The following is a 15,243-nucleotide window of genomic DNA, read 5'->3' as shown; positions in this document are numbered from 1 at the left end:
GATAACAATAAATTCACTCAGTCTGTTTGGGTTGAAGGGAAGCCCCCGATCTTTCAAGAAAATGAAACTGAAAGTAAGTCCAAACTAAAACGCTAGTGTGGTACCACAGCAGGTCATATGAGGACGACGGCAGCTGAAAATGGCTGTAACTCACAAAGTCCTCGCTCTGATCTCGGCAGTTTGCATCGACTTTTCCTTCTTTTACGCATCAGGATTTGTAGTTCACAGCGCGTTAGGGCACCTTTCCCGTCTGTGGATTTCTGCAGCTCTGCGATGGTCAGCTATCACTTTTATATCTCTCCTCATACTTGGGGACCTAAAACCGTCGTTGATTCGCTTTATAACGGCGTACAGTTTGCTTCCAGCGGTGTTTGAGACCAGTTCCAGCGCGTTTTACCATGAGGAGAGCCAGTGCAGCCAGGTGACGGATCTGCGCTGCTGGCTGATGTGCGCCGGAGCGTCGGTGGCTGCTGCGCTGTTCTGGGAGATCACCATACCGGACAACAATGAAGAGGCTGCCAGTAAAAAGAAGAAGCAGAAATCCAGGGTCCTGTTCATGAGGGTTCTGCGCCTGAACAAACCCGACTACGTCCTGCTGCTTGGGGGCCTTGTGTTTTTGTCTCTGGCAGTCATCTGTAAGTATGTTTATTCTGTCAGTCCAGATTAAATATTATGGTAATGATGTTTAGGAAGTTATGCAAACTAATTATAATCATCTGAACATTTAGTAAAATATTACAATGTAATTTTTATTTTAATTAGTGCAAATATTTTAAATGTGGATCCTCTGTGAGAGACCAGAGTTGTTTTTTGTGTTTTTGGAATACACACTAGCTGTTGCTGATGCTGACGCTAAATTTTCTTGGCTGATAAATCTAATAATGTCCACCTGTTTGTCTCTCCTCAGTTGAGATGTTCATCCCGTTCTACACAGGGAGAGTCATTGACATCCTTAGCAGTAATTACAATCAAAATGAATTCTACACAGCACTTCTCTTCATGGGCCTGTACTCTTTGGGAAGGTATGAAGCAATGTCTCTCCCTCCCCATATCAATCCCAGCTCTGTGTAACATCTAACTCACTTTCTCTTTGCTTACTCACCAGTTCTGTGAGTGCCGGCTGCAGAGGGGGTCTGTTACTTTGTGCCATCAATTCCTGCACATGCAGAATCAAAGTGAAACTGTTTGGGGCTTTGACCAAACAGGAAATTGGCTTCTTTGAGTCCATAAAGACAGGTAAGGCTGGTGTGCACATAAAGCACAGAACAACAAAAAGGTCAGACACAATGAGAGAATGAGCCTTCATTTTCTGTGCAGGTGAGATTACATCTAGATTGTCTAAAGACACCACCCTGATGGGAAGAACAGTGTGTCTGAATGTGAACGTGCTGCTGAGGACATTCATCAAGACAGTGGGCATGATCTCCCTGATGATGAATCTGTCATGGAAACTCACCTTCCTTGTCCTGATGGAGACACCCATCACTGGGCTCATACAGAACATCTATGACACACACTACCAGGTATAAAACATCTTTAACCTCTTAAAATCCTTAAATTTTTACCTAAAATGGGCTTTTCTGGATAAAGGACATGTTGTGGACCAACTAATTTACTATGCTCATTGGATCCTTGCTGATAAAGATAAATTGCACTTGCAACTGGTCTAAAATAAGTGTTTGAATCTACAGTTATGATTGTAGCCTCAAATGGTATACATAATTCAAATCTAAAGAATCTTAGCTTTCTAATGGTGTATATCACAGGTGGAAGGGAAACTAAGTGAATATCGATATACAGAGCCACTGTAGTTTAATGACATGTGATTCACTGGTGGCTTTACCAGGGTGTACCTACCTCGCTCCAAATGGCAGCTGGGATAAGCTTCAGCATGCCAAATTATAAAGTGTTAATTATTTAATTAAATGCCATAGTGCAGGACTGGCAAGTAATTTGAGATCAATTGTTACTTGTGGTTTTCGTCCCGGTCGTGGAACAGTGGACCAGCTCTACACCCTCTTCAGGGTCTTTGAGGGGGCATGGGAGTTTGCCCAACCAATCTACATATGCTTTGTGGACTTGGAGAAGGCATTCAACCTTGTTCCCCGGGGACTCTTGTGGGGGGTACTCTGGGAGTATGGAGTGCCGGACCCGCTTGTACAAGCTGTCCGGTCCCTGTTTGACCGGTGTCAGAGCTTGGTCCGCATTGCCGGCAGTAAATCAGAATCGTTTCCAATGCGGGTTGGACTCCGCCAAGGCTGCCCTTTGTCACCAATTCTGTTCATAACTTTATGAACAGAATTTCTAGGCGCAGCTGAAGTGTTGAGGGGACTCTTTCCTTTTGACTCCCACATTAACAGTATTACCCAGTCTGCATATTTTCACATTTCAACATTTCTCGATCCATCCCTCTCTCAACCCCCACTCCACAGTCTTGTTACCGCCCGGATTGACGATTGCTACTCTCTTCCCTTTGGTCTCCCCAATAAATCCCTCCAGAAACTGCAGCTCCTCCAAAACTCTGCGGCACGCATCATTACACGGACCCCTACTACTCACCACATCACCCCCATCTTACAACAACTTCACTGGCTTCCCGTAAAACAAAGAATTAACTTAAAAATTCTCCTCGTTACATTCAAAGCACTCCACAATCTGGCCCCACCATGTATATCTGATCTCCTGCACATTGCCACTCCGGTCTGTTCACTTCGCTCCTCCTCCTCTCTCCAGCTTCTTGTCCCCACTGCCCGTCTTTTCACTATGGGGAGCCGAGCATTCAGTTGCTCTGCTCCCCATCTCTGGAACTCTCCTCCCCCTGACATCCGTACCATAGACTCTCTTCCTCACTTCAAATCACAACTCAAAACACATTTGTTCAGACAGTCCTCTGCCATCTGGTCACTCTCCATCTTTATGTTGTCCTCCGTTCCGTTTTGTTTTGTACTTATTGTTTTTAACCGTTTTAATGTTTGTTATGTACTCATTGTTTTTTTTAACTATTTTAAAGTTCTTTTGTACAGTGTCCTTGAGTGTTATGTCAGGCGCTTTTAAATAAAATTTATTATTTATTATTATTATCTGGTTCGGTGGCCTCAGGATTGGGTCCCTGCTCTTTGCGGATGATGTGGTTCTCTTGGCTTCATCGGGCCGTGATCTTCAGCTCTCGCTGGAGTGATTCACAGCCGAGCGTAAAGCGGCTGGGATGAGAATCAGCACCTCCAACTCCGAGACCATGGTCCTCAGCTGGAAAAGGGCGGAGTGCTCTCTCCGGGTCTGCAATAGGGTCCTGCCCCAAGTGGAGGAGTTTACCTATCTCGGGGTCTTGTTTACGAGTGAGGGAAGGATGGAGCGGGAGATTGACGGGCGGATCGGTGAGGTGTCTGCAGTGATGCGGACTCTGCATCGGTCTGTTGTGGTGAAGAACGAGCTGAGCAAAAAGGCAAAGCTCTCGATTTACCGGTCGATCTATGTTCCTACCCTCACCTATGGTCATGAGCTGTGGGTAGAACAAGATTGCGAATACAAGCGGGCGAAATGAGTTTCCTCCGCAGGGTGGCCGGGCTCTCCCTTAGAGATAGGGTGAGAAGCGTGGTGATCCGGGAGGGGCTCAGAGTAGAGTCGCTGCTCCTCCACATCAGGAGGAGCCAGATGAGGTGACTTGGGTATCTGGTCAGGATGCCTCCTGGACGCCTCCCTCGTGAGGTGTTTCGGGCACGTCCCACCAAGATGAGGCCCCAGGGAAGACCCAGGACACGCTACATCTCTCGGCTGACCTGGGATCGCCTCAGGATCCCCCCAGACGAGCTGGTGAATGTGGCTAGGGAGAGGGCAGTCTGGGTTTCCCTGCTTAGGCAGCTGCCCCTGCGACCCGACTCCGGATAAATGACAGAAATGGATGAATGGATGGAAGTTAGTCAAATGTGGGTGAGATTTACTGTAAATCAGTGTTTCCTTCTTTATTTTTCTGTCAGAGGTTATTTCAGGCAATGCAGGACTCAATGGCTCGTGCAAATGAAGCTGCAAATGAAGTAGTGTTTGGTATTCGTGTGGTACGAAGTTTCAACACAGAAAAACATGAGGCCCGTCGCTACAACAAATGTTTAATGGAAACACACACCCTCAAGACCCGCCGGGACACTGTCAGGGCTGTTTACCTGCTCGCAATGAGGGTGAGAAGCTTTTCTTGTTGTTTGTGTCTTAAAAGGTTTTGGTGGTGCTGAGAATATAATTCCATTTCACCTTTTATAAAGATTTTGTTTAATGTGTGTGTCTGTAGTTGACAGGGTTGGCTATGCAGGTCTTCATATTATACTATGGCAGACTTTTCATCCAGAAGGGACAGATGACCACCGGAAACCTGGTTTCCTTCATCCTCTACCAGTCAAATCTTGGCGACAACATAAGGGTGGGTGTCCCATTAAGCTGGGAGCTGATTTTTTTTTTATTACAACAGTCTGTCAGTTATGTTATTACGCTTATAAACAAATCTTACATAATTCATAGGATTAATCTTGTTTTATATTTCTCTAAACATGTTTTTAATGTGATCTTCCAGACACTGACCTACATCTTTGGTGACATGCTGAACTCAGTGGTGGCTGCTGGGAAAGTGTTTGAGTATCTTGACCGAAAGCCTGAGGTCAGCACCGATGGAAAACTTAAACCCGATCAGCTGAGAGGACATGTCAGCTTCCACTGTCTCAACTTTGCCTATCCTGCAAACCCCAATAAAACTGTCCTGCAGGTGAGAAAATGTCTGTGTTACTGTTACACTGAGTTCAGGCTGTTCATGTAGGAAATTATCAAAGGAAGAAAGAAGATAAGCATAACTCATGAAAGAACACAATAATTTATGTTTACAGTACTATTTGTATTAATTAGTCAAATATTGCATTTATATTATATCAATACAACCTTTTATTTGTGGTCTCAGGACTTTTCTTTGGAGCTGAAACCCGGTAAGATGACGGCTCTCGTTGGTACTTCTGGAGGAGGAAAAAGTACCTGTGTGAGTCTGCTGGAGCGACTCTACGAGCCTCAGGATGGAGAAATATTTCTGGATGATAAACCACTGAAATCCTATGACCACCATTTCTTCCACAAAAAGGTTTTGTTTTTGTTTTTTGTTTTTTTTTATGATGGTGCTCTTTGCTGATATCTTTTTGTCAGTTTTATATAGTTTTAAATGAATAAAACAAACAATATGGGAATAAATCTGCTGTGAAATCAACAGAAAGCAAAATGCATTTTACTAGAAGTGCTTGAAATTCAAGATTCAAACAACTTTATTTATCCCTGAAGGTTAATTCTGTTTCCTGTCTACCAGACCGGTTACATTAAGAACAACCAAAAACATTAAGGCAATCTGTCAGTGGCAAAGTGGCGCATCCTGAGGGCAATTAAAACACAGTTTTAAATAATTAACAAAAATCTAATGTTAACATTAGGTTGGTACAATAGCAAAATTGACTAAATATGTAGTTATATAGGTATGATTGTTTATGTGCATGTTATTCATAGTGAACAAACTTGTGTTTAACAGATTGCAGTGGTGAGCCAGGAACCTGTTCTCTTCTCTGGCTCTGTCAGAGACAACATCGCCTACGGGCTTGATGAATGCTCAATGGATGAGATCCAGGAAGCAGCACGAAAAGCCAACGCCCACGACTTTATTGAGCAACTAGAGAAAGGCTACAACACAGGTAAAAAGCTCAAACTTCCCTTCATACTGCGTCTCAAAACTGCAAACATAAAGAGCCAATTTGTAATTAATCTTCGAGGAAAGTTGGATTAATGAGGGTAAAAACATCCCTTTAAAATTTAAAGGAATTATAATTAATTAATTTTGTTTTTTGAAATCCATGTTGTTAGACTGTTTTTTCCCCCGTGACCTGCAGTCCTGATTTCACGGTGTTTTTTTTTTCTCAGAGGTGGGTGAAAGTGGCAGCCAGTTATCTAAGAGTGAGAAGCAGCGGATCGGCATTGCTCGAGCTCTGGTCAGGCAGCCCAAGGTCCTCATCCTGGATGAAATCACCAGCTCTCTGGACACTGAGAATGAAAACAAGGTTTGTTGCAACTGTAACATCCAGAAGCTTGAAGTCTTTAAAACAAGTTTTCTAACGTTGGTCACATCCTGGTGAATCTATCTTAATCTAAATCTGAATTTTTCTATAATTAGCTCCTCCAAAAAACATATTTATAAGTTAACCCTTTGAGCTGTGTGCCTATTTTAAGGCTGCTACTTGAAAACTGCATAACCACAATCTAATAGAAAGTGAAGAACAAAATTAGAGAGTTTTTAAATCCAGATGGTTCAGACAAGGTCTCCAAAATGCAGATTTTGCTACAGTTTGACCAGCTGTTCACAATGTCTCTAATTGGGGGACCTTTTAGTTTAGAAGGTTAAACAGCATTTAATAGATATTTGTTTAATTTTTACAAGTTTTGTTTTTTAAGTTTATATAGATTTCCCTGAATTAGGCAAAGAAATTTTAAAAAGGTGTTTTCTTAAAGTTTCTAGCAGGGTAATTAAATTTAGATGAAGAGTAACCAAATCCTGACACACTGTTCAGAGCTCAAACCTCTTGAATAAAGTGTGTGTAACTGCTGAATAAAGTCTTACCTGTGCAATTATCAAATTATATTGTGCATCGTTTAGTTAATTGAGATCTTTAGATCTATTTAATAATGAGATTCACTGCTAATAAAAAAAAAGAAAACATGGTATTTTTCCGTTTAGATGATATTAGTCTTGAAGAAACGCAACCCGTCAGTCAGTTTAACTCAGTGTGACCTTTTTAAACATTTTCTTTGCTTTGTCTTCTGCTTCAGTAAAAACATGTTTTAATCTTCTGAAGCGTTTACATTTTTACATCTTGCAAATGTGTGATGCCTTGTTTTTCTTTTATCATTACATATTGAAAAATAATTATTTAAATGTTTCCCACATTCTTCAGTCATTTTACTAATATGTTTATCATTGACTCTGCAGGTCCTTCAGGCCCTGGCGAGCTGCCCCAACCAGACTCTCCTGGTCATCGCTCACAGGCTGAAAACCATTGAGAAGGCAGATCAGATTGTTGTGATCAACGGTGGCAAAGTTGTGGAGCAGGGGAATCACCAGGAGCTGATGGACCTGAAGGGAAACTACTACAAACTGAAAGAGCTTCTTCCAGAAGGAAACTCACCCCAGTGATGAATTACTGATGTTTGACTGGAGCTTAAAGTGGGAGGAGTGTTTTCTAGGATTATGCTGTGATGGAGTTGGTGTATACAGAATATGGATAGGTTTGTAAAACTGCATTTTCACCAGCTTAATGTTCTATTTATTGTACAGACTGTTGATCTCATTCCTTTTATCAAAGTTTTTATCTGAGAGCTGTATCTGATTTTTCTTTTTCATGTCGTGGTATTTGATAAAAAACAAATAAATGTTTTACACAATGAATCATTGCTGCCGCCATAAAACTTCATGTTTTATCAGAGAACAAAGGTTGTTGTCTGGGTGACATGTTCTAAATAAAATATTGATCGATAGCATCAAACGTTTGTCTGAATGTGTTTGTTGGAATGTATTCTTTTACATTTGTTGTATTAAGTTATTCTAAAAATACATTCGCTGGTCATCGTAATGTCATTAATCTAAAACTGATTATGAGAAAGAATAGATATGACCAACACTGTGAACAAGTAAACAAGATCAATTCCTCCACTACATCACTGCAATGATGCCCCAAAATAAAAAAACCCAGAATCAAAGCAGATCATGCACTGTACTGAAGGATGAAACATTTCGTAAAAAGTAAAAAAGATAGATTAATCTAGAATTACTGAGCAAATTATATAAAAAAAAGTGTTTATTTGTTAATAAAAAATGAGTTAGTCTGATCACGGCTTTGATCTTATGGTTTTATAAACACCTTTCAGCATATGTTGGGTTTATTTCTGGTTCTAAGCCACCAAACAAATTTGTTTTGTGTTGAACATGAAAGCGAAAGAAGTTTTGACGCCGTGCATCAGTATGCCGTCGTGTACGGGTTGGGTTTTATTGTCTTAGCTGTATGGAAAGTCCCTGACTATCAGCATTGTTGTTTTCTGGCAGTGAGGTATTTTGGAAAGTTGCCTGATGTTGTTCCACAGCATCAAATCAAATCACCAACTCCCTCTGTCGACAGACATCCGATATGTTTAGGTAAAGCTTGCCGCCATCTTGTCACGTCTGTGGTGCATCCACAAAATGGAGCCGGAGGTCACGTGTTGCACGACGGTTACATGTGAGCTTGTCACAGATTCCGAGTGCAAGATTTTTAAAGTAATTCCTTTAGGTAGACCTTATGAATGTTTATTCTCCTTGACAATAGACCACATAACTACAGCTGATGATATAAATTCTAAAGGATCTGAAATGCCACATATTACACATTGTAATGAACCATGCTGCACTAAAACAGCACTATGTACTATTTGCGTACACCTTAGACGTGCCAGCGGCTTTTAGATGCAACATTTCTTGCAAAGTCAACATAAGGAAACATTTTCTCTAGATTTTCCAAGCTTCACATTATTTATTTAAAGTAAATATTACTGAATAATTATGTTCTCTTGTGAGGTTGAAATATAGTCTTCTATTTGCTGTCTTTAATGTATCAAAGATAAACTAATAAAATGTGTGATCATCCAGATAAAAACAAAGCTATTTCAGGGTTAAAAACATTTCAGATTGGAATTTGGGTCTCAGTGAGTCATCATTAAACTTGGCTACTTCCCATCATTAATCCTGTTTCGCTTCACGTTATAAAGGCATGACGGCACACGGTTACACAGCCGTCGCCATCTTAGGCTCACGCTTTCAAATAACAAACGCAAAATGGCCGACAGATCAGAAAATAAAGATAGAATAGTGTCAATTGTGATAAATAAAAAATTATATAATAACCTCACAGGGCTTCTCTCGTGAGAAAACAACTGAGAAAAGCCAGATTTTCAGTCTCTATGTTGCACTTAATGTATAAATGTGTATGAGAGTGTGAGCTTTAATGTGCATACGCGGTGAAGCTTCTGCCAAACCAGTTCTGCACCATGACGCTTCACCACACTGCCAGGCTGGAAAGTCCCGTCTTCATTCTTTCACTTTCTGTCTCTGTTATGTTTTATTCTGAGCCAAACCACAAACACACCCGACGTCTTGTGACTGAAATCATTAGTTGATTTTGTTTGTTTGTCTTTTTATTCATTTTATAAAATTTACTCAGCCAGTAACCCAGAAACCGCTGAACACATCAGGTATCAAAAGGAACACTCTTTAAAAGCAGTAGCAGCTCAGCTGGTAGAGAAGCATGTAGTATAGCTGCGTTGGATGCTTCTAATGAGCCCGAACCAGCAGTTCATTTAAACTGTAAACCAACCATCCACATGTTCTAGCAGGATTACTGTTTGCTGCCTTCTTACTCAGTTAATATCTTTATAAGAGCAGCAGCTCTCTCTGACTACGAGGAGACATGCTTTCATCCTGTTATTATAAACCTCTAAAATATGTATCCACTTGACTTCTAATGCCTCACTGGAACTCTGTATTATATACTGAATGGTTTATCATGTTCACAGTTATATACTGTATTTGAAAATATACATAGTCTGTTATTTAGCAAAATCTGCATTTCTGCATTTAACTGCTATGCATTGAACTTGAACTCTTGTTCAAAAGCTGTTAATAGTTCAGTTTTACAACCCAGAACAACACTTTGCAGAGAAGCTTGTTGCAGAAACGCAAAGTTTTGCAATAATCAGCCCTGTCACAACACATCGGTGTCAACAGGCCTGCTGCATCTGCTCTTATACAACTGTTTCTATAAATAACTCACAAAAACCTGCATCACTCTAACAAGACAAATGTGCAATAAGAGCAAAGTGATAACTTTCTATCATGTCAAACCTATTGTTTATTCAATTTTGTATTTTCAAGGTGCTTAAATATTTCAGTAGCTTGATACAGAAAACATTACTGAGGATTGCAGAGTCATCCTCATGATCTCATGGCAGATCAGCTTCCCTGCAACAGAAGACCTGCTTCCTTGATGCTTTTATATCAAAAGTAGTAAAGGAACTGATACAGCAGAAGCACAACAGAAATGACACAGATGTAGCACATTTTCTACACCTCAGCTTGTTTTGTTTTGCAGACGTTTGAAACGTGAGTTTGAGCTGAAGAGAGCAAACATGGGGGACATAAAAAATCACGAGCTGTTGAATTTGTAGGTCACATGAGGATAATTTAGATGCAGTTCTGTTAACTGCATATTACCACTGTCAAGTATTTTGTATGTTTTTATAGACATGTAAACTCCCCCCTCTTTGTCTCTTTGTAAATCCCCTAACTTCCCCAAGTTCAGCATTTACTGCAGCAAGTCAGTCAGATTACAGTTGATATGTGGTTTTATTAAAAATGGCCAGGCCTCCAATCAGACACACAAGGCAGGGTCATCTGAGGGAAAGCACAAACGTTTCTTCACTAGGGTGTGGAGGGAAGCTGGAAAACAGAAACTGTTCATCTATCAGCTAAAAGAAAATAAAAAAAATAAAGCATGGCACTGCTGTGCCTTGAAGAGTCACAGCACCACCTTTGGTTGTTGTTGGCATTTTTACGAAAAGCCACGTGATTTCTTTGAAGTCTAAAGCCTGGGTTGGCTTAGATTGGGAAGATTTGGGGGATTCTTTATAAACCGGGGCACAATGTGGCGTTGTAGCTCCTGACTGACATCTAGTGATCGCAGTAACTCAGAGACGTTGACGAGCAGACCACAACCAGAAGTGGATATTGTGGTATTGACATGTTACATTGTTTTCCCTCCTTTGAAGAGGAGAGGTCTCGTGTGCAGAGTGGGATAGTATGTGCAGATCTGCAGGAAACCGCAGTCATTTGCACACAGATATTACAGCAGCATTTCACGCCACAGGGCCACATGACTGCACGCCAAAAACCCACTGAAACTGACGGTGGGATGTTGACAGAAGTTCAGTTTCTGTGCTTATAGAAACAATATTATGAGTTGTTTTTTGGTTTAAAATGTGCATATTTTAACATATTTTATGTAATGGTTTTATATCTTTAGTGGACTGAAGCAGATGAATATCTATTACCGGATTATCTCACCACCACATTGTTTTATAAATGAACAGACTTATGACTAACAGCACTCCAAGTGCTTAACTTTGGGATTTTCTCTATAAAACCGGGCAACCATGTGATTTCCTGTAACTACTCAGCCTGGTTTATCAGCAACTGTGTGCAGGCTGTGTTGCTCTTGGTAAATGACATAAAAAGAGCTTGAGTGCCCCCAAGTGGAGTTAGATTATAACTGAATGAACTGTGCTGAGACTAAGGCCCAGTTACAATGCCTCCCCTGGCTTTTCCTTCTGTTTTGCAGATGTAAAGTGACCTTTTTCTTATGGGCATCAAGGAATAGGATCATTTTACTGTTCGAATTGCCTATAATTCTATAGTATGAAGGCTAAATTATTACTAAAAATGGAGGGGTAGGGTCAAGAACATGGAACGTCACATTATTTGTACTGGTAGAAATAAGTACCACTGGGCTCATACAGAACATCCATGACACACACTTCTCAGTACAAGCAGGTTTTAACATATGGTGAGGTAACATTTGATCCACTGGCTCATATTTGTTATATAAGTTAATCATTTCTGTGAAATGGGAGCCTGATCAGCGTTTTTGGAGACAATAGTGACACAAATTTTAGTGGTTAAGATATTCCTGTGTGTGTATATTGACTTAAATTAGTTTTAATATAGGTCAAACCCATGTAAGCTCTCTTAGCTGATAAAGGATCAGTTTCTGTTTTGATAGTTTCCCTCCACACCTTTGTGTATAAACCTTTGGTCTTGTCCTCGAGTTGATAATGTCTTTTGTGTTTGATTGGATGTTTTTTTTATTACTATCAAGTAATTAAACCAAAGTCTGACTGACTTACTGCAGTAAATGTTGCAGCTGGGGAAGTTAGGGGATTTACATTGTGGGAGTTTACCGTCCTATAAAACCACACAAAATACCACGCAGTGATAATATGTCAATAATAAGCAGTGATAATATGCACCAATTGTCACAGGCAAAATAATATATACAGATTATCGTCATGTGGCGTACCAGTTCAACTACTTATGAGAAGTTAATGGGAATTTGTCCACTATGCTTGTGCTTTTCAGCTCAAACTCATATTTCAAACATTTGCCAAAGAAAACAAGCTGAGGTGTAGAAATTGTGCTATATTAGTGTAATTTCTGTTCTGCTTGTTCTACATCAGTTTCTTTATCACTTTTTATTTATAAAGGAGCAAGGAAGCAGGTTTTCTGTTGCAGGGAAGCTAATCTGTCAAGTAGCTGTCAAGCTCTTCTAAAGAATGACTCAGCAGGTTTCAACAGTCTGAGAAATGTTGCTGTATCAAGCTGATTAAAGAAGCAGAAACAGGATGGTGACGTTGTGGTGAGCACTGTTGTCTCACAGTAGAAAGATTTCCAGATTCAACCTCAGCTGGGGCCTTACTAGGTCGAGGGCTTTGTGGCTTTACTCCAGGTTTCCTCCCACAGGCCAAAGACATGCATGAAAGGTGATTCTAAAATTGTCTATGAACATAACTGTTACAACATGGTTAAAAAGATCTTACAAAAGATTGAAGCCATTTTTCGTTTTCTTCCATTTTGTGTTAATTCCAATAGTTTCCTAGTTAAATGAAATGTGGAAAGGATCAGAGTAAATTTGTGGACAGGTCAGTGTGGATCAATGTCTGTATGGATAATAAGCTGTAGTAGTTCTGTATCTCATGTTATTTCTTTTTCTTTCTTTCTTTTTCTGTCTTTGTTTAAATTTTAAATTATGCTTCTTATTTTCTGATGTTTCAATGTTTCTGTAAAGCACTTTGAATCACTGTCGCTGAATTGTGCTGTATGAATAAGCTCATAGGCAATGCAAGGCTCATAAACCTGCCTTTCCTTGCCCAAAGAACAAACTAATATCAGGTCTGCGATCTGCCAGTCAGTAAGAGAGAAAGATGGGCTTTTTAATATTTAATTCACAACCAGAGTGCGAACCATACCGTGGGCTTAGGGGGAGCTTTTTTGTTTTTCCTATCTTTTTTTCGGCAAGTAAGAACATGATGCCAGCTGATATTACAGCTTGCCCCACAGAACATAAGCGTACCAATACATAATGGTTAACAACTCTCATGCAACAATAATACATAACAGGTGCAAATGTCCCTTGCAAAAAAATTTTTACCACTCTTTTTGCGAAGATCAACTTACATAGTTAATATTCCCCACATATCACACACGTACACAGCGATGCTTGCCATACACAATATAATGAGCAATGATAGTTTCCCATATTGTAAATAGTTAAAGCAGGTCTTACCTTACCTTTTACGCATTTACTTCTTTTATTTTGTATTTCACGTAGATCTACAGGAAGTTTAACTTGGAGCGCCCCCACGCTTCAGTGGTCACAATAATTATAGCATCCATAGTCATACTTTAGGCTACAGTGAATTTGTGAGCAATCAGCATACATTTTATTGTCAGTATTATATAGCTCCCCCAACATTTCATAAATCCTGTTTCTAGGGGAGCTCATGTTTCATTAAGGGGAGCTATAGCTCCCCCAGCTCCCCTGTGGTTCGCACCCTGTTCACAACCTGCTGCTGAGTGCAGCCTGCTAGGTTTTACTTTATCTCAGACAAGCTCTCTACTCCACACACACCTTCCTGTAAGAAAGAGAAACAACAGAACCAGCAAGAGAGAGGTCATTTGGGAATATGATCACTGTTCAATTGTTTAAACCAAACCAGGCCTCAATCCATGACCTTTTATGGAAGTTTTTAGTTTATAGTTGCCTTGCCATCAGTGTTGATAAAGCTATTTTAAAAGTATAGCTGAGGAAGCTACCAGTTTACACTGGAGGAAAATGATCAGCAGCAAAACTACTTTTGGATAAAGTCCAGTCTGAATATATTTACATAGTTTAAGTACTAGAATGATGGCTCAGTATAGTCCTACAGTCACTGCAATCTGTGTAACAACAAACAAGAAACAGTAGCTACACTACGAAGACATACCAGGACATAAAAAAACATAGAAACCAGCATAAAAATAGAAAATTCAAATATATTTTACATTCCATGTTTACACACACAAACAATAAACAATGAATGTTTAAATAAGCAGATTTACCAGTAATGTACCTCAAAATGTAATTAGAACTACTAGTTAAATTAAGAGAATGTAGTAAAATTATGATTCCAGTTCATCAATTCGCTGTACTGCATATAGTCTTCACATCAGCCTGTTATGTAGCAGTAGGAAGTAGGAGAAGTACACAGTGACGTGTCCAGGAAAACACTTGCTTGCAGGAAGTGAAGGAAAACTAAGTGAACCAATCAGACCACATCTTTCACAAGATAGTCATGTGACCTCTAAATGAAATCTGTGGAGGGGTTCACCAGAAACTGATGCCACTTTATGGCTCACTTCTTTTATTATTATTATTATTGTTATTATTATTATTATTATTATTATTATTATTATTATTATTATTATTATTGTTATTATTATTATTATTAGAACAACAATAATGGGATCGTATGCTGCAGTGTGGTGACACTTAAACAGAAACAGATAGCTTTGCTGAACTTCCTGACACATCTCATCTAATCTAAATACAATGCTGCTATTACTACTTGATCATTGAAGAACCTCTGTTAAACATTTTTTAATCCTTTCACAATTATTGTAGAAACTTTAGGATCCATAGTTCACCCCAGGAAAGAAGCATAGACGTGCAACAAGACTTCTTGAGAAACATCTTTCATTGTTCAGAAAAGGCTCGGCTGAGGCAGGTGGATGGATTCAACACGTAAAGTGTCAGAAGGAAGCAGATTCATATTTTCCAGGTACAGCTAGGTTGTCCTTCATCTCAGTCTAATTAATAATAAGCCTCTTTTTATGTTGTTTATGATGTGATATTATGTCTTCAAAGTAGCAGAAAAAGCTGACATAACTGTCAGACCACCACGTATCTGTTGTTTTCTGACTAACTATCGTCTAAACTGCCCATGTTATTCCTACATTTCATATCTTAACAGTTTTCAACAGCAGGTGGCGAAGTTGTACCATTTACTGGTCAATAACATGAACAACTTTAAAAATACATATTAATAACTATTTCTAAACAT

The 15,243-nt window shown here is 39.7% G+C and overlaps 1 protein-coding gene across 1 annotated transcript; it reads left to right on the top strand.

Annotated features, from left to right (window-relative positions):
* Window positions 1–94: 94 nt before the first annotated feature.
* tap2a (transporter associated with antigen processing, subunit type a) lies at window positions 95–7,542 on the top strand. The gene is made up of 11 exons (XM_042011694.1): window positions 95–635; window positions 908–1,022; window positions 1,106–1,236; window positions 1,318–1,523; window positions 3,975–4,172; window positions 4,280–4,408; window positions 4,559–4,747; window positions 4,937–5,110; window positions 5,546–5,705; window positions 5,932–6,068; window positions 6,995–7,542. Exons 1-11 carry the CDS (start codon window positions 140–142, stop codon window positions 7,196–7,198), a joined length of 2,139 nt encoding a protein of 712 aa, XP_041867628.1. The 5' UTR covers window positions 95–139; the 3' UTR covers window positions 7,199–7,542.
* The last annotated feature ends 7,701 nt before the right edge of the window (window positions 7,543–15,243 follow it).

The sequence above is a fragment of the Melanotaenia boesemani genome, chromosome 17 (assembly GCF_017639745.1).
Source record: "Melanotaenia boesemani isolate fMelBoe1 chromosome 17, fMelBoe1.pri, whole genome shotgun sequence".
In the NCBI taxonomy this organism is placed as follows: Eukaryota; Metazoa; Chordata; class Actinopteri; order Atheriniformes; family Melanotaeniidae; genus Melanotaenia; species Melanotaenia boesemani.
The sequence above is the reverse complement of the archived record's forward strand: the minus strand, read 5'-3'. Positions and strand labels throughout refer to the sequence as shown.